We start from the raw sequence: 24,462 nt of genomic DNA, 5'->3' as shown, positions 1-24,462 counted from the left end.
CCTGGCACCCAGAAGTGATTGTAGCTTCCTCTAAAAAGGAAGAGGGAGGCTGGAGCAATTGCACAGTGGGTAAGGTGTTTGCCTTGCACGCGACCGACCCGGGTTTGATTCCCAGCATCCCATAATGGTCCCCCAAGCACCGCCAGGAGTGATTCCTGAGTGCAAAGCCAGGAGTAACCCCTGAGCATCGCCGGGTGTGACCCAAAAAAGCAAAAAAAAAAAAATGAATAAATAGTAGACTGCAAACTAAGACAGAATACTGGCTCTCTTCTCTCTTTCCATACAGTATTTTACAATTGGTTCTATAAAAGGCAGAAACAGAAATAGGATTAGAGCCATCAATCAGCATAAGTGCTGTATTTTTCATGTATTGTAGTGATAAACTTGTCATTCCATTAGGTTTGTATTCTTAACTAACCATCTCAGCATAGCTTTTTAATGTTTTGTGTTGTTTTTGCTTGGGAGCCACACCCAGCTGCACTCGGAGCTTACTCCTGTCTCTGCACTCAGGGATCCCTCCTGGTGGGGATCAAGAGACCATGGTGCTAGGGATCAAACCTGGGTCTGCAGTGTACAAATAAAGCACTTTGCCCTTTGTATTATCGCTCCAGCCCTCAGTATAGCTTTTTAAAAATTTTTATTAGTGAGACATCATGAGGTACAGTTGCAGACTTACAAATTTTTGTGCTTGGGTTTCAGTTATACAATGATCAAGTACCCATCCCTCCACCAGCACCCATCCTCTACCACCACGGGTCCCAGCATTCTTCCCACCCCCTATCCCCACCATCTCACCCAGCCTCTGTGGCAGGGCATTCCCTTTTGTTCTCTCTCTCTCCTTTTGGGTCCTGTGGTTTGCAAGAGAGGCATTGAGTGGCAATCATGTTTGGTCTATAGTCTACTTTCAGCATGCTTCTCCCATCCTGGGAGGATCCTCCCAACACCCTTTACCTGGTGCTCCTTTCTCTATCTAAGCTGCCTTTTCCACTAGCATGTGCAGCTGGCCTCCAAGCCATGGAGTGAACCTCCTGGTACTTATCTTGGCTATTCTTGGGTGTTAGTCTCCTATTTTGTTACTTTATGTTCCCCAGATGAATGCAATCTTTCTATGTCTATCCCTTTTTTTCTGAGTCATTTCGCTTAACATGATACTTTCCATGTAGTACCACTTGTATGTAAATTTCATGACTTCATCTTTTCTAACAGCTACATAGTACTCCATTGTGTAAATGTACCAAAGTTTCTTTAACCAGTCATCTGTTCTTGGGCACTCGGGTTTTTTCCAGATTCTGACTATTGTAAAGAGTGCTGCAATGAACAGACTATTGCAGATGTCACTTCGGTTACACTTTTTTGCCTCTCTGGGATATATTCCCAGGAGTGGTATTGCTGGGTCAAATGGGAGCTCAATTTCTAATTTTTTGAGAATCGTCCATAGTGTTTTCCAAAAGGGCTGAACCAGTCGGCATTCCCACCAACAGTGAAGGAGGGGCCCTTTCTAGCCACATCCGCACCAGCATCGGTTGCTTTTGTTCTTTTGGATGTGGGCCAGTCTCTGTGGCGTGAAATGATATCTCATTGTGGTTTTGATCTGCATCTCCCTGATGACTAATGATGTGGAGCATTTTCTCATGCGCCTTTTAGCCTTTCGGATTTCTTCTTTGTGAAAGCTTCTATTCATTTCATCTCCCCATTTTTTTGATGGGGTTGGATGTTTTCTTCTTGTGGAGTTCAACCAGTACTTTGTACATCCTTGATATCAACCCCTTATTGGATGTGTATTTGGCGAATATCCTTTCCCATTCTGAAGACTGTCTTTGTATTTTGATCACTGTTTCTTTTGAGGTGCAGAAGCTTCTTAGTTTAAGGTAGTCCCATTTGTCTATCTCTGTTTTCACTTGCTTGGCCAGTGGCGTGACATCTTTGAAGATACCATTAGCTTCAATGTCATGGAGGGTTTTGCCAACTTTTTCCTCAATGTACCTTATGGACTCCAGTCTGATGTTGAGGTCTTTAATCCACTTTGATCTTACTTTTGTACATGGAGTTAGGCACAGATCTGAGCCCACTTTTTTGCATGTAGCTGTCCATTGTTGCCAGCACAATTTGTTAAAGAGGCTTTCCTTTCTCCACTTCACTTTTCTTGCCCCCTTATCAAAGATTAGGTGGTCGTATGCTTGGGGGGGGGGGGGGAGATGTCAGTATATTCAACCCTGTTCCATTGGTCTACAGCTCTGCCTTTGTTCCAGTACCATGCTGTTTTAATTATTACTGCTTTGTAGCAGAGTTTGAAGTTAGAGAGGTTGATTCCACCCATTTTCTTTTACTCAAGAATTACTTTAGCTAGTTGTGGGGGCTTATTGTTCCATATAAATTTCAGGAGTGTTTGCTCCATTTCTTTGAAGAATGTCATGGGTATCCTAATAGGGATCGTGTTGAATTTATACAGTGCTTTGGGAAGTATTGCCATTTTGACAATGTTAATTCTCCCGATCCATGAACAGGGGATATTTTTCCATTTCCTTGTGTCCTCTTTTATTTCCTGAAGTAGCATTTTGTAGTTTTCTTTGTACAGGTCCTTTACTTCCTTAGTTAAGTTGATAGCTTTTTGAAGTCTCTAATTTTCAAAATTTCAAAATAAAATTTGAAAAAATAAATAATAAAGAAAAATAAATAAAATTCTTCAAAATTGAGTGATAGCACAGCAGTAGGGCATTTGCCTTGTGCGCAGCCAGCCTGGCCGAGCCGGGTTCGATTACTCTGCCCATCTCGGAGAGCCTGGCAAGCTACCGAGAGTATTCATTATGCTAAACACAGTAACAAGAAGTCTCACAATGGAGACGTTACTGGGCCCGCTCGAGCAAATCGATGAACAACGGGAGGACAGTGTTGCAAAGAGGCTGCAGTGTACCTTTGCAAGTACTCCACTTTTTTTTTTTAATGTAGGAGTACTGCTATTTATTCAGCCATTGATTAGGGTGATTGAATTGGGCATGAACTCCACATTACTTTTTTTATCAGAATATTATTATTTTAATCACTGTGAGATACAGTTACCTTTCCTGTTTTAGTTTCTGTCATGCAGTGATCAATCACCCAACACTCCACCAGTGCACATCTTCTACCACCAAGGTCCCCAATATCATTCCCTCTCCCACCCCTCCCCCCTGCCTCTATGACAGACAATCTCCCCCATATACTCTTTTGTATTGCTTGTTATGAATAGCACAATATTTCACTCAGCTGCAAAAGCAGCTGTGTGCTCCTGGAATTCTAAAATTTTAGATAATTAAGGTCTAGAGAAATCTCTGCAGCATGCTGCTTGGTTCAGAGATTATTTTTTGTGTCTCTGGATCATGGCCCTTAAAGAGTTTAAGTAGCAGCCGAGGGCAGTTTGTGGGCGTGACGTCCAGGATCCTATGTGGACTGGTGGGAAGGAGCAGCCCATCTCCTATCCCTTGAGGCCTGGAGTTTGCTGTCACTGAAACCACCTACCTGCACTTCTCATTGGGTTCTGGAAGTTGCGGCCATCGGGGTTTTGGGGGGCAGGTGGAGTCAAGTACTCCACATGTTCTTATATGGCCATTGCTTTATTACATTATATATACTCTAGAAAATCTGACCCATGCCCAGCAAGATTATCATTTTCACTTAGATTAGCAAAAATGTTTTATGATATTTGTTAATTTATTCCTTTTTGATGTTAAGTTATTTTCTTTGTACATGCTCAAGTTCTTTGCCTCCCAAGAGAAGACAAATTGGAATCTTATGATTGAAAAAAAGGGGCAGTTCAGAAGTAGAGAGTGAGCATGGGGGAAGTTGTCTGCCATGGAGGCAGGGGGAGGTTTGAAAAGGGGGGATACTGGGGACATTGGTAGTGGAGAATGTGCACTGGTGGAGGGATGGGTGTTTGATCGTTGTATGATTGAAACTGAAACGTGAAAGCTTTGTAACTGTGAATCTCATGGTGATTCAATTTTTTTTAAAAAAAAAGAAAGAAAAATGGGGCAGTTAAGAGGAAATCAGTAAAGAAATTGCTCATCCCCATGAACCTAGGAGGTCCTTGGGTATAGTCACATTTTTCTTCCATTTTGACAATCAGTTATTTGTTTTTAAATTCTCTGAATTAATATCCACTGTTCCCTAGAAATGATCTGAAGGGAAAATTGTTGTCCTTTATCTGGCAGCAAAAATCACCGACATCAGAGTCTCTTGTTTAAGAATAATAATACTGAAAGGAGAGAAATGGAAAATTGAGACCTGGCAACATTTGATATACATGTAAAAAGGACCGCAATGGTGCTATTGAACTCCACTGAAATTCACTGGCTTGAGAAGCTTTTCAGAAATAGGGACATGGGAAAACAGTTAACAAATGCCCATAAATAAATGCCCATTTTGTAAAGTGAAAGAGTTTGCAAGTGTGAAAGATGAGTCCCACCCACTGGTTTCAGAAGCTGAGCAGTTAGGGTTAGTTGGTGAGTCATCTCTGATGTATCTGATAAGGGATTCCAGGAAGCCTGTTTTTATGGCCCTATAGAAGGCAGAGTGTCTTTGTGTGTGCATGACATGACCTTTGTTTTTCTTAGCCTGCAAAAGGCAACATACCTACACTGTCTATAAATTTACAATTTTGTGCATCTCTGATGCATAGAATGTCTTTTCTATTTACTTGTTTGTATTATGGTAGGCAAGTTGTAACAAGGAACAGGATAACTGGTCCTCTGTATGAAGCTTGCCATGGAAGTGGGGAGAAATGGGATTGGTCAAGGATGGGACCACTATGACAATGACAAAGGGAAGTTGTCAGTCTGGACCAGCTAAAAGGAGGCAATATGATACACATAATATCCTATCAGTAACAGTTTTGTAAACTACTTTGCTATTAGGAAAAAGAGCCTGCCATAGAGACAGGATGGGTGGGGGTTGGCAGGAGGGAAACTGAGACACTAATGGAGGGAAGTGGGTACTAGTGAAGGGACTGGTACTGAAACATTGTACACCTGAAACTTAATCATGAATAACTTTGTAACTTTATGATTTATGGTGATTCGATAAAAAAAAATTTTTTTAGGACCTATAAATGGAGCACCAACAAAACCCACAACTCTTCCAAGAACTGTAGGTGAAAAAGGGAAGTAGCGGTGCAAGACTCTCTTACTGGTTGAACTTCCTCATTTAAACTCAAGACCGCCTACTAGCTTATTTTTTAACCTCACAAAGCATGATAGACTCTATATCTGCATGCCTTTAAAAAATACTTCTTTCTGTTTAGGATCATACTATATATTACATTAATTTGTCAGCAGTGATCTATTAATACTCTAGGAAAAACACCCAAACTAGGGGCTAGTTTAAGATAAACTTTGCACCAAAGAATTTAGATATTTTTAAATAGAAAAAAAATGGGAGGAATTGTAAAAAGAAGAGGTCCTCGTCTGTGTAATTACAAAATAAATGTGAGCATGGCGGTAGTGTTGTGGTCTCCTCTCACCCGCCATGCTTTGGATGGCCATGAGTCGCTTCCCCACCTCGGCCTGCAGCCGCCACCAATGACACATGAAGAGGGGAACAGGGCTTCCAGGCTGGTAGGTGATCAGTTGCTGCTTATTCCATTCTCCCCACATGCCTGTTCCAGTCTCACGAAGCATCCCATTCCAGTCTTACACTACCCCTCATTCCATCTCCTCCTGTCTCCCATGCTAGTCTCTCCTCACTCCATATCGCTGCCTTGGTCTCGCTCCCAACCACCAAGCATTCCGGGTAGCAACCACACCTAAGTTCAGTAGCACAATCAACATATGAAAGCCCTTCCTGATCTCCTGCACCCAGGAGATCTGCTCAAGGTCGAAAACTTCCTAGGAGTGTGTTTCTCCTTTCCTTAGCCCAACAACCATTCAAACGTTCATCTTAATTCTACTTCTTAATATTAGTCATTTTGTATGGACACATTAAGAGATACATTAAGCTTGTAGGACAGCTCTCTGGGGACATCTCGCTATAGATCCCAGACTACAGTGCTCAGGCCAGATTTGTCTTTCCTAACCCTAGCAGGGTCCTAATCCAGTTGTTACTCTTTGGATCATGACAGAATTTGTCCGTGACCATGCTCTTAACTTATAGTTAAGTATTATGGCTCTTGGCCTGTCCCGTTTTGATGCCAGAGTTGCTCACAGCTTGACCCGAGTCCATCCAGTGCCTAATCAGAACCCTTCTTTTGTGGTGCTAGGAATTAAGAGCAACTGAGACTTAAGTCGAGAGAACAGATGCCCAGGAGTGAATATTACTCAGAGTCAATTAACTCCCAAGTTACAAAAGCATAGCATTAACTGTCTTCCTGTGTCTATACAAAAAGGACATTGCTCTGAAGTAAACTACACAAAAGGACATAAGAGAAGGAGAAAAGCAATATTTCACTTACAAATACAAATCAACAGAGTCTGATTTGGGGATAAAGGTGATTGACCTGTTGGAGAAGAGGTTAAAGATAAACACACAGGAATGGAAGTGCCTTGGGAGCACTGTGATGTGTGCAACCCAATAAACCTAAGCTCCCTGCGGCCAGGGATAAACGACAAGACAATGTTATCCTATACTCATCTGTTTCCTGCTTTGTCCTCTGACCATCAGAATATTGAAATTTAAACAAAATTTAGTGATAAGTCCACTTTGGGACTCAGTAATACATTTGTATTCCTTTCCATAAATGTATTGTGATCTCTTTAAATGAAATAATCACTTAATCACTTAACTTCCCGTTAGTCGTCGATTTGCTCGAGCGGGCGCCAGTAACGTCTCCATTTGTCCCTGTCGCGTGCTAGTGTAGCCCAATGGCATCTCTTCGCTCCGGGAACATGGAGGGCCTCAAACCGATCGTTCATGACCTTGACAAAGAAGTCTGACCATCTGGTAGGTGGGCGGCCACGCGGTCTCTTGACATCCCGTGGAATCCAATCAGTAACAGCTCTAGTCCAACGGTCGTCTTTAAATCTCATTACGTGACCAGCCCATCTGATTTTCGACACCTTGGCAAATGAGACAGCGAAATAAGGATCACATTAATGAGCTTGGGACTTAAATGGATAAGAATAGTAATATAATACTTTTTATAATACTTTTTATAATACTTTTACTATAATGGGATTTCTGTTTGTTGCGCCACACCCAGCAGTAATCAGGTATCATGCCTGGTGGACTCAATAGGACCATATGGAGCACCAGAGCCTCAGCCTGGGGCAGCCACATGCAAGGCAAGCACTCTGCCCACTGTGCTCTCTCTCTGGCTCCAAACTCCCATTTTTTTACTATTGTTTGAAGAGGGGTTACATCTGCCGGGGTTTGGAGGCTCTTCCCAGCTTGGTACTCAGGATTCGCTTTTGGCAGTGCTGGGGACTGAACCCAGAGCCTCTGGCATGCAAAGCAAGCGCCCTACTTGCTGTATTGTTCCCAGCCTGAGGATAATTTTTTTCTGTTTCATGGGCCACACCCGGTGATGCTCAGGCCTTTCTCCAAGTAGGCTAGGGGACCATGTGTAGTGCCAGGTATCAAACCCAGGCCAGCTGCATGCAAGGCAAGAACGCTACCCACGGTACTATTGTTCTTGTGCGAAGCCCCAGATTTTTAAAGCAAAAACTATATATTTAAATGTGAAAAATATTTAGAAACTGGGGCTATACCTGGCTATGCTCTTTCTTATTATACATCATACCCCTGGCACCTCCTCCATGCCCCAGGCAGGTAACCAGGAGCAGGGATTCAAATACCCTTTGTGCGGTCTGCCTGATAAGAGTATCCATGCGGCAAATTACTCATCACACAAAACTTTGCTGGAGTGATAGCAAAGCGGTAGGGCGTTTGCCTTGTGTATAGCCAACATGACTGACCCGAGTTCGATTCCTCCGCCCCTCTCGGAGAGCCCGGCAAGCTACCGAGAGGATCTGGCCTGCACGGCAGAGCCTGGCAAGCTACCCATGATGTATTTGATATGCCAAACACAGTAACAACAAGTCTCCAATGGAGACGTTACTGGGCCCGCTCAAGCAAATCGATGAACAACGGGAGGACAGTGACAGTGACTATAATGGGAGGGCAGTGCTACAGGACAGTGCTACAGTGCTACTATGAAAGTAATAGTTGTTAAAAAATTTTGAAAATGTATAAAATAATCACCCAACTTCCCAGCTTTGAAGCATAGCCCTGTTAATATTTTAATGTATTTTATTCTCATTTTGGTCTTCTGCTTAGGTCTTAGTATTTTATACTGTGAATATTTGTCTTTAACAGAGAATGAAGTGTGTTGGGTAAGAATTTTTGACCGTAGGGTTTGAGGACTCTTGACAAAATACATAACCTCTTAGAACTTCAATTTCCTTATCTATAAAACAGAAATTGTAATAGTACTATAGTGAAATGTTTTTTTAAAGGTGCTTTTAGCATAGGTCTAATATAATGAAATGCATTACTGCTAATGATCAATAAACTATTTTACTAATTATATTACATTAAGCTCTAGGAAATACATTTGTATATAAATGATTAGTTTGATTTTTTTAATATTTAAAACTTTTACATGAATTAATGACTCAGATTTCCTTGGGTCATTTTCCTCACTTTTGGGCCTGTCTCTTTCTGTATGAGTTCTCATTAATGCCTCCTACCAGCATGGCTACTCTAGGTAAGTCAGGAGTTCCCAGGCTGCTCCATATCTGCTCTGGGTTATGTTCCAGACATCCTGCTTCTGCAGCCTCTTCTGCTCCAGGGCCCGTTCTCAGAGACTCTCCCATATCTACCCTGGAATCTCACCAAGAACCCTTGCCCTGCAATCCCTTACTCAGATGGCAGGATCCTTCATCCCCTCTCTCTCCCACTCTTTAAGTATCCTAACTCCACCAACTGTTTTATACTGACCTGAAAAGTCACTGAACCTGAGTTTTCTTTTGCTCGATTTGCTCGAGCGGGCCCAGTAACATCTCCATTGGAGACTTTGTTGTTACTGTGTCTGGCATATCGAATACTCTCGGTAGCTTGCCGGGCTCTCCGAGAGGGGCGGAGGAATCGAACTCGGGTCGGCCATGTTGGCCGCTTGTAAGGCGAACGCCCTACCCGCTGTGCTATGGCTCCAGCCACTTTTTTTTTTAAAAAAAAGTATAACAAACGTCTTTTTAATTGAGAGATTCTGTGACTTATAATACTGGTGTTGTTTTGTGATGGTTTTTGTGTGCATAATACCAACATCACACGCTGCCCTAACATATCTCTCTCCCTCTTTCCAAGGACCCCAGCTTTCCTACCTTTCAGCTCCCCGGTATCTGAGTTTTCTAATCAAGCAGATGATAACACCTTAAATTCATATTTTTATCCTCAGTTGAGTTCCCCATGCTGCACAGTTCATCTTCCACTTCCAGGCAGCACACTCCTAAACATCTTTGCTCACTTTCTACAGGTATTTTTCTTAGGGAGAGATGGGGTGAAATGGAAGATCAGCGAGAGTGGGTGGAGGGGAAAAAATGGAAGGAAATATGCAGGCGGCAAGTACAGGAGGGCAGAGAGATTGTGGGCAGGTAGAAGGAAGATTTATAAGAGACGGGGAAGGGCAGCAAGAGAGGGAAAGACTGGGCAAAGACTGGGCAAAGATGGTTGGCCATGAAATGTTGTATTTCCTAGAGTTTGTATTATTGACATGAACTGAGTTTTAAATTTTGTTTTGAATGTTCTGCCTTGATCTGCATGTAATTTGGAGTAATAAACTGTGAGCTGATGGGAAATTATGACAGATAAAAGCAGGACTGGTGATAAAGACTCCTTCCTTCAGCAAAGAGTTTTTTAGTTTAAGGGGCAAGAGATATAGCTCAGCAGGAAAGCACTTGCCTTGAATGTATAAGACCCTGGGTTTGCTCTTCAGTGCCACACATGCACACACACATGCATGTAGTATGTTTTTAACCAAATTTATAAGAGGAAGAACTATACATGGTCATGCGCCTCAGATCCCTTTTGGAAGGAGTGACATAATTTGTGGGTTTGGATAGATGTGTAGTTAAGAGACTTTTTATTTATTTGTAAATCCAATTTAGTCTAAGAAGAAGTATGTCAGCCTTGCTTTAATAATTCCTCGCTGTCGCTGTCGCTGTCACTGTCACTGTCTTCCCATTGTTGATTGATTTGCTCGAGCGGGCCCAATAACATTGTGAGACTTGTTACTGTGCTTGACATATCGAATACATCACAGGTTAAGATACTCTTATGGTAGAAAATAAACAACTATAAAGTATATATCCTGATAAGTAAGTAAGGGAGTAAGTAATGCTCTTATCCCTCTGAGGAAGTCAGCCAGCAGATGTTTGCTTTCACACTGAGACCTCACTGCAGTAGCTGACTGCTGATGCTCCTTCTCTTGCAATCTCACCTGGTTCTCTGTGGGATCCATGTTAGAGGTATAATGATGTGGTGTGGTACCTGCCTGCAGCCATAGTGGCCAGCAAGTTCCGGGTGTGAGAAACAGAATCATGAGATGTGGAGACCCAAAACCTGGTCTAGTCCTTTAAAGCCTTTATTATTCCAGCCGTGGGTTATGGACCAGAAACATCAGCATCACCGTGGAGCTGGTTCAAAACACAAAACCTCAGTTCACAGTGCAGACCTAATTTAGAATCTCTATTTTAACAGGATCTTATGGTAATTTGTATATGCACGTTAACATTTGAGAAGAGCTTCCTTAACCTTTGACCACACAGATTCATGCTGAGGAGAGTTGATAAGGATTATCTGGAAGAATTAAAAACATTTCAACTGCTTGAGTGCTGTGGACACCCCCGTCTGAGTTATTTGGGGATCCTCTGCAGTGATTCCTTCTTTTTTCAAGGTCTCTGATACTGGGTTGTTAGTTTGTTACCTGATTTATTGTTACAGAGGCAGGCTTTTAAAATAATGTTTGTATCTCCTTTAAGGTATTTGTTAGTTTAATCTCACTTATCAATAAAATCCTCCAATTTGGAGAACAGGATTTGATATCTAAATACAGTGGTGAAATTTTAACACAATCACGCTATAGGCCATTTTAGTTTTTGTTCTGTTACTGTCACATCTTTCTACTTCACTAGCATAGAGTATTTCAAAAACTGAAGTTCACTGTAAAGCTGTTCATTTATTGTGGTGTAACAAAATATCACTATCCTACAACATTATTCAAAACAATGGCAAGTGCTCTTAAAATAGATATTTAGCTTGTCATTGTTCTAAGATATGAGTCAAATATTCTGCGTTTGGGAAGGAGGGGTGAGACTCAATGGTAGACCTTGCATGTATTAGAGAACCCCAGTTTGATTTCCAGCATCAAAACACACATATGTAGCAATAATTATATCTAGAGCTGTGAAATGTCTAAGAAATCATTGAGGGAATAAATATCAGTAGAGGTCTAGAAATGAAGAAATTTTAATCTCAGCATTCAACAGTAGTAAAAGATCCTGAGTATGGGCAACTACAGAAGCATACATTCCTTCCTGGAAGCCAATAGGGTTTTCTTAATTATTCAGGCTAAACTAATTTTATCTTTGAGATTAGAATGAACTATTGGGGCTTAGGACAGTCTTTTTTTAAAAAAATTTTTTTTTTATTTTATAAGGTAGTTCACAATATTTGATTGCATTTGACATTCAAACAGCAACCCCACCACCATTACACCTTCCCACCACCAAATTTGGGGTGTTTCCATCCCAAGCCCCAATCCCTGTCCCAGAGCACAACAGAAATAATATATTTTGTATTGTCTGTTATGAAAAACCACTGAGAATGCTCCAAAGAAGTATCCATAGAGGAAACAGTGTGGATAGAAGATTGTTCTATTTTGACAGGGGCCATTAAGACATTCTTTAGGATATCACTAACATGTTGTTAAAGGTTGAATGATGTGAGCTTTTGTGTGTGTATGTGTATGTATATATATATATATGAAAATATGTATATATGCATATATATTTCCTTCTATGATTTGTTGCCTACTATTTGCACCACATCAGATGTGGCATGATACATATTGAGAATAGGTAGGGAGTGTCTTATGAGGTGTCGTGTGGGCGAGGTCCAGAAATATGTTCACTCATAAGTGAGGCTCAGCCTGAATGTGTGGGAAGCGGACTTAAGTGTGGTGGCGATTGGGTTGTGGAGGTTTTCGGCTGTCGAGGCTGGGTCCCTTGGGGCGGGGAGGGCTCTCACCCACCCCCCTTTGGGGCTCCCCAAGTGAAAACAGCCTGGCCCAAAGTCTGGTGGTATGGCTATGGTGGGCATCATGTCGGTTCCTTCTGGAAGAAAAAGCTGTATGATCTGGAAGGTGGCCGATGACGAGATTATCTGGCGCCCAGCAGGAGGTGGCTTATGGGTGTGACCCCTGGATTTCCAGAGACTGGGGAAAACGGGCAGAGGATCTCCACTCCCGGTCCTGCTGAGCCCAGAGGACTATCTTGATTTTGACACGATATTTGGCATAGTTCCAGGATTTACAAATGAGGTTCTATTAACTTGTAGATTCACTTATTCTTAACTATGTGCTATCTTTGGTATTCTGTATAAATGGATATTTAAATAGGAAAGACTGACTATAACTTAAAATGAATGGTCTGCCCCACAGTCTAATATTAGAAACATAATAAAGCATCTGACTTCTGGGTGGAGATTAATCCAAAAGAGTCAAGACAAGGGAGTCTTGACAAGAAACTAATGTGGCTGTGAGGTGAGGGAAAAGCACATGGGCTTGGGGGCTTGTTTGGCATGTGTAAGTGATAGGAACCTTGCAGTGAATTAGATGTAAGGGATGAGAGAGGATATTGATGATCGGGGATGACCGGCTTGCGCAGTAGTTAGTTGACTGGACCACAGGCCATATCCACATGGTTTTGACTTGTCACAGTCCATAACAGGGTCTTGGATGAAGTTACCCTCAAGTTCTGAACCAAGATAATGGTTGAACTCCTTCAAGATATGTAAGAATTAATAATTTAAGTAAAGATCAGCAAATTAAAAAGTTATCACTTCTGCCAAGATGAAGTGTAGTGGAAATAAGACTGATCTTATTTCCTGCACATAGTCCTGCACTTAGCTTAAAAAAATGAAGTGCCCACTGTAGAACTAGGCTCCTTAAACTATTTTACACTACAAGTGTCACATACTGTCATAAAAAAGTGAATGCCAAAATAGGTTACCTTAAATGAAAGGGGAACCCCAACTCAAATTCGTAATCTTACTCACTTTGTACTTGGGGACTGAAACTTCTGTGCTCGCATTGTTCTCTTCTTAGCACACAGTCTCCAAAAGCACTGATGAGAACTAAACCACAACTGACATGTAAAGAACCTGAACTTTCACAGGGTCATTGCTGAAAGAATTGTAGCTGTTTAAGACAGAGAACACAATCTTAAAATGAACATCCTCGGGATTATAAAGGGGAAAGCCTTTTCAAGTGGATTTATAGAGGTACAGAGAGTAAAATTGGGACCCAAGGACATAAGAGTATCTGTTACTTCAGCTTAGCCTCAGTTCCAGTGCACAGAATTTTCCAGATGTAGTGGACATGCATTCCATATGTCCGTGACAGAACATACTTTCAGACCTGGCTATCTCTATTTTGACAAGCAACATCGAGATTTCCTGTGATGGGTGAAGAGTTGGATGGGTATTCTCTAGAAGTTTCTCCCTAATACAGAAGTCTAGAACTTTTAGTCTCCCAACAAATACCCTTTTTTTCTCAGGGGACACGATGCCCAAGGATATCCCTCACCTCATCTTTTCAATCATCTTGTTGTTGACATGCAGATTCTCAAAATTTTTCTGATCACATCATGCAAAATACTCAGTATCCTTCCTCCACTTCTTCATATCCCATTGTTCCAGTTAATATTCTAACCCCCTTTCTCTTTCAGAAGGTAAGTCTGAAATACACAACCCATAACAATTCAACTGTTTCTTTCTGAGGTTTAGTTTCCAATGAAAAATGTCTTTTTCAGCCATAATAAAACTAGTGATGACAGTTAGCAGTGTGGAAATTTACTTAATATCCAAAAGGCATGCCAACATGAATCTAGGGTTCCTCTGTAGTAAAACAAGAACACCAGCTTGTTTCTTTTTCTCAGCAACCACAATTATGTGTCCAAGTATCTAGTTGGTCAAAGAGAGGAATAATCATGCTCAAACTAGGAGAATTTAGAATAAGTCATTGCACACTCTTGAGTCATTTCTCTTTGCATTTTCTTTTGGATGCCATGTTTTCTCTATCTCTCACATCTTCAACTAGCTCCTCTCAAACAATTCCAAGAACTATTAATAGCAACTTTGAAAACTTACTGCTTCTTTCCAAAATTGAAACAAGGAGGTGTTCCCAGTTTTACTTGCATTAATGCTAGTTTTTTGTTGTTGTTGCCTAAAGCACTCAGAGTTTGACATACAGTTTGCCTCTTACTGATTTGATAGAAGATTTTTGTTTTATACTAGATTTCCATCTTTGAGGGGAAATCTCAGTGTTTGGGGAAAGATGGAAAAGAATTTTGAGAGACTGGGGTATGGGTAGAGGCTGTCAGACTCACTGAAAGTCCTTTCATCTGGGGTTCAGTATTACATTTGAAATGTGGGAGCAAGTGAGTTTTCATCACTGTAGGAGGATCGTATTCACTGGTTTTTATTTAGTGTGGAGAAGATAGGTGAAAACTGCTTACATCTTTCCTGATCAACACTTTTCTCCCACTTGAAAAACAAAGAAATAGTAGAAGTTTATGAAGCAATTCTTTACCTCTTGACAAGAGGTTACTGACCAGGTGGGCATCAGCTACAAGGGAGTCAACCCACTATGACTTATTAGGAGGCAAGAAAAACATGCAAGAGCCAAGTGAACCAAAGGGATGCTAACAGAGGGCATATTTTCCCTTGTAATGTTTCTCTTATTAGTAAGTACTGAGTCCGTGGAGTTTAGGACTTTGGTGAATCATTGTGTAGGTATTAGTAATGCTCCTTCCTGCTAGACATGTAGTTCCTCTGAGGTCAGATTTTCTTATTCATTAGAGGCCCAGAGCTAATCTCTCGTCTCGTCTTCAAGAGAGTCAAAGGCGAATCGACCTAATGGGGCACAGTCACTCGAAACACATGTGGCTGACCCCCACATGGCAGCTGTCCCCTCTCTGTTCTGCGCCAACAGCGCTCCTTAGCGATCTTGTCACCTTAGAGAAGGATAGCACTGGTGGGAGTTCTCACTTACTGTTCAGTGACCCGAGCAACAGGAACAAACTCTGAGTTAGAGTCAAGCTTGCTTCTTCATAAATAATATTTGTCTTGTAAGAGGACAAAAGTCACATCACAGTTATGAGTCTTATTCTCTGACTGACACTTCAAATTCTATCACATATCTCAAGGGTACTGGATTGGTTAATGCTTGCTCTCAAATTTTCACTTTTTTTCACGTCCATCAACCAGAATTAATAATAAGGAACTTACCCTTTTAATCACCCTCCTACTCAAGGGTCTCATATATATATATATATATATATATATATATATATATATATATATATATATAACCACTGGGCCATTCATATATATATGTATATATATGAATCTTCTTCCTTACAATCTTTTTTAATTAAAGCACCATGAATTGCAAAGTTATTTATAGTTTTATTTTTGACCTACAGTGTTCTAACTATCACCACTACTGTTACGGTGTTCTACAGTCCCACCACAAGCGTTCCCAGGTTCTCTCTCCTATAATCATATCTTGATCCCTTTCCTATCTGCTCAGTTAATATCTTGATTCCCTTTCCTAGCTGCTCAATTTAACCTTCACCCAGATTGTTAGGGTTTTTTCATTCCTTTCCTCCCTTTTTGTGGTTTGTTTTAGTTTTTTCAAACTGTTGAGCTCTTGTTTCCTGAGTAACCTCTAATGGTCCTTCTGTCATGCCATTGACCACTGTGTACTCCCTACTTACCTGTGCATGACTGCACTGCACACGAGAGGAATAAAATGCCCTAAGACTACTATTGAGCTAAGGAGCACTTTCTGTGCCTACAGCAAAGAAAGGCACTGTTCTCTGAGCTGAGGTTCAGAAGCAGAGTGGTTCAATAGGTGGTCTTAAGAGGAGACAGCCGGCAGAGAGAGTTGTATGAGTTGTGTGATGTGCCAAGTGCCTCTCTGAAGAAAAATAATTGCCTTAATTATTCAAATGTGTAATTTGTTGCATTCATGATTGTTCTAGTGATATATTTCCCTACATCAGGAAGTAAGTGGTTTCATTTGGGGACTAGAATTCTTTTCTTTTTAACAAATTGACTTTATTTCCCACCATTGTATCTGCTTTTACCAAACAATTCAGTAATAATCTTTGTAATCACTCAGATCATTTTAACTGTGCTTTTTCTCAAGGAGGGTTTGATAATGAGCCAGATGTACTAAAACAAAAACATGATTTCATCATTCAAAGAAGTCTTTTCATTACATTTGATTGTCAGAACTTCCCCACTAATTAAAGATGTACTTTTTCTTTTAGAGGAACCAGTTGTAGAAAAATACTGAATTTTTTTATCTCAGTGATCCTATGTATTGATTCAAATTAATCATAGGACAATTAAAGTGGACTCATTCCAATTACAGGGCCTCGAAAGAGTCCTGTATTGTTATTTTCGTCACTACCTCCCCAGGTCAGGAGTAGATAAAAAAAAAATCTTATACATGATTTTTCTGTGTCTCCATATTATAAATGAAGAATCTAGGGATAGAGAAAGTTGCCCCAAGTCACGTGATCACTGATGACCTTTCCCTCACCTTCCTTCCTATTCCCACATCCACTTGTTATACCTCAGACTGAATGTGACAAGACTATATATACAGTACAAAAATTCAGTTTCATAATGTTTTCAAGTCATCTCTACTGAAGTGATCCCAGTGAGCTATTTAGATTTTGAATTATGTAACAGATTTGAACTGTTAGTTGCACAGATTCGAACAAAGCAGTTCCTTATTTGGTAGCATTTAAAAGAAGGGGATGGGGGTTGGGAGGGATACTGGGACCCGTGGTGGTGGAAAATGGGCACTGGTGGAGGGGTGGGTATTCGATCATTATATAACTGAAACCCAAGCACAAAAATTTGTAGGTCTACAACTGTACCTCATGGTGTTTCACTAATAAAAATAAAAGAAAGAAAAGAAAAGAAAAGAAAAGAAGAAAGTGTGGCAGCGAGGCAGCAACAATTTCCTGAGATAACAACACCAGAGAACTAATCCTCACAATTGGGTCGGGGGCGGAATGAAAGAGAGGGGTGCTAGAGTCCTTGGGAGAGGAAGGTGGGTACACTGGTAATGGTTGTGATGTTGGAATTACGTGCATGAGAAACCATTACTAACATTATAGTAAATCACAGAATCTCAATCAATACCAAAAAAATCAAAGGTTTGGTTAATAACTTGCAAAATTCAGATATTAGCAATAAATAGTGTTAGATGTATAAATAAACCTTTGTCCTAAAATGTAATGTTGGTTTATATTCTGTTATATGAGAAAATTTGTTTTTTATTCTCCAGCATACTTCTGACTTCTGTGACACTGCTATCTATATATTCAATAAACCTTCTGTTGATCTGTTCAAAGGAAACAGGTAAGCTGAGAATATGTCTATTTTGTGACATGAAAGTCAGACTGAAAAGTGTTCATGGTGGTATTATAAATAAATGATGCTCTCTGCTCAGCATCTTAATCATTAAAGAAAAAAGAGTACTTTGACCTACTGCACTGTAGCACTGTCTCTCGTTGTTCATTGATGTGCTCGAGCGGGCCCAGTAATGTCTCCATTGTGAGACTTATTGTTACTGTGTTTGGCATATCCAACACATCACTTGCCAGGCTTTGTTGTGCGGGCGAGATACTCTAGGTAGCTTGCCAGGCTCTTTGAAGGGACGGAGGAATCGAACTCGGGTCGCCCCGGTTGGCCGCATGCAAGGCAAATGCCCTACCCGCTGTGCTATCGCTCCAAAATCTGTAGTACTATTTATAGAGAAATTCTTATCAACAAAGAGCAACTGGCATTGTCATTTAAAGTGAACCCTCAATTTTACCTGATATTCTGCTTTCCGAAGACTCATCTTAAAGGCTTTGGTTTTTCCTTAGGTCTTCATAAACTCAGAACCACGATCCCATGTATTTATATTACAGTTCCTATGGCTATAAAAGTAAAGTCTTCAATTACTCTTGTACATATGCCAAGGAGACAATATTGTTCCACAGGCAATGTGGAACAGAGTGTACTAGTTCTCTGGGTAGTTTAATACCTAAAGTGTTTGTCTTCTATGTTTGGGACACTGGATTATGTTTGTAATACTTTTGCTTTTACGTTAGCTAAGACCATTTGGCCAACGTCTTTTGTACAGAGATGACTCCATTTAACTGGGACACTGTAATAAATTAAGCCTGTAGCACTTTGTGTAGTTTAAACACCATCCTTATGAGAGGTAAACAGAAGTTTAAATATAGCCTGACCCATATTGCCTTCTTGATTTTGAAACTGTGAACTGAACTATTATAAAAAAATAAACATTTTATGTGTGAATAATTTAAATTTTAGTATCTATTGAAATAAGCTATTGAACAATACTGTTGAATTTTGTTAGAACCAAACTATTTTTTTATTTAGCTGCAGCTCTTTGTGCGTTGCATATCTTTGAACTAAACTTACAAATGATGATGAGAATTTTGATGGGACTCCTATTTCTAAAAATGTTATGATATTTAAAATACATGAAGCATTGATGAGATAGTATTAATTTTTCTTTCCTTTGACCAGTTCAGCAATTCTTTCACATGGAACCTTTTCATCTCAACCATCAGAATTTTTAAAATTAGATCTTTATTTTAATGGTACACAGCAGACCAGAAATAAAATCATGGTAGAAATTTCCTTCCAATAAAGTAAAAGGATTATTTGAAATAATTAAAAATAAAAACAAACCTTATTGTTGGATTAAATACTTTTCTTACCAACCTGAAATAAAAGGTAAATGGTAATAAAATCTGACATTGAAAACCAACAAGAAGTTGCCCTTACAAGGTGAAAATTTGTGTGATTTTGAAAAAGACAAAGAACTTGGGAAATAGTGAACAGAATGGGGAAATCTCTATTTTTAACTCTTAAAACTGTGTTTTCTTGTAATTTCAACTATGTTTTTTCAATTACATGGATATTTTTGTTTTGTTTTGTTTTGTTTTGTTTTTGGTGGGGGGAGGGTTTCTTTTGGGGAGGTTAGGTGGATTTCTTTATTTAGTTTTGCTTTTTGGGTCACACCTGGTGATGCACAGGGGTTACTCCTGGCTCTGCACTCAGGAATTACTCCTGGCGGTGCTCAGGGGACCATATGGGATCCTGGGAATCGAACCTGGGTCAGCTGCATGCAAGGCAAACACCCTACCCGCTATGCTGTCGCTCCAGCCCCTGGATTTTTTTTTTTAATAAAAATTTTATTAACACTGTCCACTGTCCTCCCATTGTTCATCAGTTTGCTCGAGCGGTCACCACTAATGTCTCACAACAAATTTTGAGACTTCCTGTTACTGTTTTTGGCATACTCAGTACCTCACGGGGAGCTTTCCAGGCTTTGCCCAGCGGGTGAGATACTCTCTGTAGCTTGCTGGGCTCTCTAAGAGGGGCGGAGGAATCGAACTTGGGTCGGCAGCATGCAAGGCAAATGCCCTACCCGCTGTGCTATCGCTCTAACCCAAAATTTTTATGAAAATTTTTAAATTAAATTTTTATAAAAAGAACTGTGAGTTACGAAGTTATTCGTAATTGAGTTTTAGGCATATTTAGGCGTATTTGGGCTGGAGCGATAGCACAGCGGGTAGGGCGTTCGCCTTACAAGCGGCCAACATGGCCGACCCGAGTTCGATTCCTCCGCCCCTCTCGGAGAGCCCGGCAAGCTACCGAGAGTATTCGATATGCCAGACACAGTAACAACAAAGTCTCCAATGGAGACGTTACTGGGCCCGCTCGAGCAAATCAACGATCAACGGGAGGGCCTTTACCTTTTTACCTTAGGCGTATTTCAATACCAATCCTACCACCAATGTCAGCTTCCCTCCACCAGTGTTCCCAGATTCCCTCCACAGACCCAATCCCTACTCCGACTTGACAGGGATGTTACAGAGGTACAGCAGTTGCGGCTTAGATATCAGTGATGTTTTCAGTCTGTGTTTTGCGCACATGGCTGTACCACCCACCTATTCATCAATCTAACTGAAGCCCTGATGCCTGTTCACCCATCACTTCCGGTTCCCTTCTCTTCCCATCCCCATCCCCACCCCATTTTCTTTATAGGCTGCATGGTTTATGAGAAGCTAGGAGAACAGGTCTTTGGCACCACAGGGAAGCTGGTAATCTTTGGAGCTACATCTCTGCAGAACACTGGAGGTAAAAGGAACATTTTTTTTCTATGCGTAACTTTAAAGTATGTGTGAAGGTTATTTTTTTCTGACTCTAGTGTCATGTGGCGACTTGGATTTATTTTTTATTTGAGAGGAGAGAATGAGGGGGAAATATGTGTCTAAGAGAGAACACAGTCTTCTCCAGAGTGGAAAACAAAGAAACAGAAAGACAAATAAGAGAGGTACATGTTAAAGAGAGAGCGCGGGCTTAAAGAGCAAACTTGGCCACGGGAATTTTAAAATAATTATCATTTTTATCATTTTGCTCGGGGCCTTTATCATTTTAGTTATCATTTTTCTGTTTGTTTTCGGGCCAGACTCAGAAGTGCTCAGGGCTTACCCCTGGCCCTGTGCTGAGGCATCACTCCTGGCGAGGCTGGGGGAATGGGGATCAAACTTGGGTCAGTCACATCCAGGATATATGCCCTACCCATTTGTACTAGTTCTCAGCCCCACAATTATCATCATAATTGCTAAAATGGATCTTGGAAAGTTAAGCAGAGATAGCAGTGAGTTACTCAAAACCAAATTACTTGGAGAGTACCTAAAGCTGTCTTTGTGTGTTATTGAAGGTTACTCTAAGAAAAAGCTGGTAAACCTTTATATAGCTTGTAACATGAGCCTGGGTATCTTCTTTCTAAAAATGTTCTCATCTTTCTCTAGCAATGCTGAGCTACCTCTTTATAGTAAAAAATGAACTGCCCTCAGCCATAAAGTTCCTAATGGAAAAGGAAGAAGCATTTACGTAAGTTACCATTTTTTTCCTAAGATAACTGAAATATTTTAAATTTAAATTTAAAGGGCTAACCAAAATATTTGCTTTATGAAAACTAAAGAAAGAAAATTTTCCCAGGGGTTCTTTTTCCTTTGTTCCTGCAACAATAAATTTCTTTGGGACTGACTGTATAAAGGAAGAAGCAGGGAGAATTTGAATGTGAGCACTTAAATGGTAGATTCATCTGTCATACTTTAGATGTTAGACACTGCACTTTCCCAAGAGTCTGCAATCTATATCTAGTTTCTGTAAAATAGAACAGATAAGGAGTATTTTTACCACAGAAGTGGAGCATGCAAAACAAATTAAGACCCTAGCCTCTCTCTTAAAGATGGGAGATAGCGTTTTGGAAGCAAAATTTACATGAACTAACTTCATTCAAGATACAACTAACCCTGGAAAACGTTGCAACTACATTTGGCATGTCTTTTATGTTTTGACTCCTTATTTAACAGTCCTTGTCTGTCTTAGTTTCTGTTTTCTTTCAAGGGAGACTGGTACAAACCAGAATTCCTAGTGTTCTGTACTCAGAATTCAAGGTCAAATACAAGGGATCAGGGAGAAAGCAATGTCTTCGTGTGGTGACTTCTTCTTGTTGATTGAAATAGGTCAAGCAAAGCAAAACGAATCTTCCTCTTTAAATATTGATCAGACAGGTTGTAATCTAACAGAATGCAAAGCCTGCATTCAACTTTGAAAACAAGTAAATAATTTAAAGGAATGCCACATTAGGCCGATGGGAAAGGAGAGAAAACCCAATATCCTTTCTTCCATCACATGACAGAAAGAATAGTAACTGAGTGTTGGCTGAATTAATATATTTGTGTAGAGCATAAGCAATAATATAAATTAATAAAAGTAAAAACGGTGTTAAACAAGACTGTGAAAATTTACATTTGAGAAAAAATAGTGTCACTTAAGAAAATATGTTCTAAACTATTTCACTCCCTTCCAGAGCCTGGTACGTGGATGGGCGTGTGCTGGTGGTGATAGTTACCTTTGGCATCATCCTCCCTCTGTGTCTATTGAAGAACTTAGGTAAGAAAAAAATCTGGCTTTTATCCTAGTTTCTGCAAGACCAGATCAGAGTCGAAACCAAATAAAAATGTTTCCTGCAGTGAAAACTTTTAAGTGTTAGGCTTTATTTTTGGGGTTTTGGGAGAGGTTTTTCTTGGTGGGGGGGTCACACCCAGCGATGCTCAGGGTTACTCTGGCTCTGCACTCAGGAATTACTCCTGGCAGTGCTTGGTGTACCATATAGGATGTTGGTAATTGGACCTGGGTTGGCCACGTGCAAGGCAAATGCCCTACCTGCTGTGCTATCGCTCCAGCCCCTTGATTTTACTAAGGGATATAAATCATTACTGAGGGATATGATTCCCTGAGATATTTCTCTACAAAGCTTTTAGACAGGAAGGCTTACGCCCACAATACAGTATCCAATAGCACAACTTATAGGTGCTCTGAGAATAGTCTAGAAAATGGACTTAAATGTCCACATATCTAAAATATCCTGATTATTTAGACAATAGATTTTTCATATCATCTATCATGATATAAAGTTGCTTAGATTTATGCATTGAAATGTTGTGAATTACTCTTTTATTATCAAAGTCTTATTCACCTCAATTATTTTTCTCATTGAAGGAGGTGACACAAGTGAAAAATCTAAAGTGATGATAATTTTAAAGTCACATTCAATTGGTTTTGATTTTTGGGTGTGTGTGTATGTACTAATATTCAAAGACAAGTGTGCCTTTTTTTGAAGCATTTCAGTTATTGGAAAATGAAGTAATTGCTGTTCAGTTGAGGGTAAAGACTAAAATTCGTTTCCTGTGATTTTGGCTGTATTCAAGGCTCAAGATTAGATTAAAGTTTTTCTAAAAAAATGGGTGAAAACCATAGAGCTTTGTTTTACATGAAAAAAATTATCCAGTCTCTGGAGGAGAGAGAGATAGTAAGTACAATAGGTAGGGTGCTTGCTTTGTATGTAACTCATTGAGTTCAATTCCCGGCATCCCATATGGTCCCAGAGTCCACCAGAAGTGATTTCTGAAAACAAAGCCAGGAGTAAACCCTGATTATCACTGACTATGACCCAAAACAAACAAACAAACAAACCAGCAAACCTATTGAGTCTGTCACTGTTCTTTAAGACCTATAAGTAGATATTTTTATTTTATTTTTTTGTTTATGGGCCCACCTGGCAGTGCTCAGGGTTTACTCCTTCTCCCCACTCAGGGATCACTCTTGGTGGGGCGAGCTAGGGGGACCCCATGTGGTGGCAGAGACTAACCTGGTCAGTTGCATGCCAGGCAAGTGTTCCACGTGTCCTGGTATCAGTCAGGACCCTTATAAGTAGATTTTTTTTTAAATCTTCTCTAAGTTTAATTTTCTAGTTTCTAGGCTTGTTTTGAACTTGTCTATGTATATACAGGTAGGTAGCGCTTTTCAATTTTAATAGAGAAAGTCTTATTTCCTCTGGGATTAAAAATAAAGCAACCCCCAGAGGCACTTAACTTTTGCTTTCTCTAGAGTATAGTGGTCAGTGACAGGAGATCTCCTAGGCCTTTTACACTTTGTAAAAGGTAAACATCCCCAAGTGCTTGACTTATCTTTAGAAATCACTTCATCTCCTCATCTGGAGAAAGGTTTTTATACCTATTGTTCAATATGCACAAAATAATTCGCTGCCAGGGAGTAAGTGGATTTGCTTCAGCTGCATCACAGTATAGTAACACAGACACATGACCAAAATGGGGGGCTCTTTTCCTCTATACTCTGAGAATAGGCATTTTTTGTCTTTGTTATTGGACCCTACCTGGCTGTATCAGGGTATACTTCTGGCTCTTGGCTCAGAGAGTCTCTCCTGGTGAGCTCAAAGGACCATATGGGATGCTGGAGATTGACCAGGGTCAGCCACATGCCAGACAAGCATTCTACCCATTGTAATATCTCCCCAGCCCAAAATCTGCATTCTTTAGTCTGCTAGGGAAAATTGGAATCATAGCAAATGACATAATGTTTTTAATGTAAAGCCATTATTGTTGTCAAATACAGTAGTATTATGAAATAACAAATCTTGCATTTATGTTGGCACACATGTATTTTATTAAAGCATCAAACTGTGCCCATAATAATAATGCACTGTAGCACTGTCCTCCCATTGTTCATTGATTTGCTCAAGTGGGCCCAGTAACATCTCCATTGTAAGACTTGTTACTGTGTTTGGCATATCAAATA

The 24,462-nt window shown here is 40.3% G+C and overlaps 1 protein-coding gene across 1 annotated transcript in view; it reads left to right on the top strand.

Moving 5' to 3' along the window:
* The window catches only part of SLC38A1 (solute carrier family 38 member 1), a 63,532-nt gene that overhangs the window by 27,013 nt on the left and 12,057 nt on the right, over positions 1 to 24,462 (top strand). Inside the window, exons 5-8 of the mRNA XM_056117791.1 lie at positions 17,555 to 17,628; positions 20,338 to 20,430; positions 21,108 to 21,189; positions 22,175 to 22,257. Of these exons, the coding sequence (XP_055973766.1) occupies positions 17,555 to 17,628; positions 20,338 to 20,430; positions 21,108 to 21,189; positions 22,175 to 22,257 (332 nt within the window). The remainder of the gene's footprint in view (positions 1 to 17,554; positions 17,629 to 20,337; positions 20,431 to 21,107; positions 21,190 to 22,174; positions 22,258 to 24,462) is intronic.

The sequence above is a fragment of the Sorex fumeus genome, unplaced genomic scaffold, assembly GCF_029834395.1.
Source record: "Sorex fumeus unplaced genomic scaffold, SorFum_2.1 ptg000036l, whole genome shotgun sequence".
NCBI classification, from domain to species: Eukaryota; Metazoa; Chordata; class Mammalia; order Eulipotyphla; family Soricidae; genus Sorex; species Sorex fumeus.
Note: the sequence above shows the minus strand (reverse complement) of the source record. Positions and strands in the feature narration are given on the sequence as shown.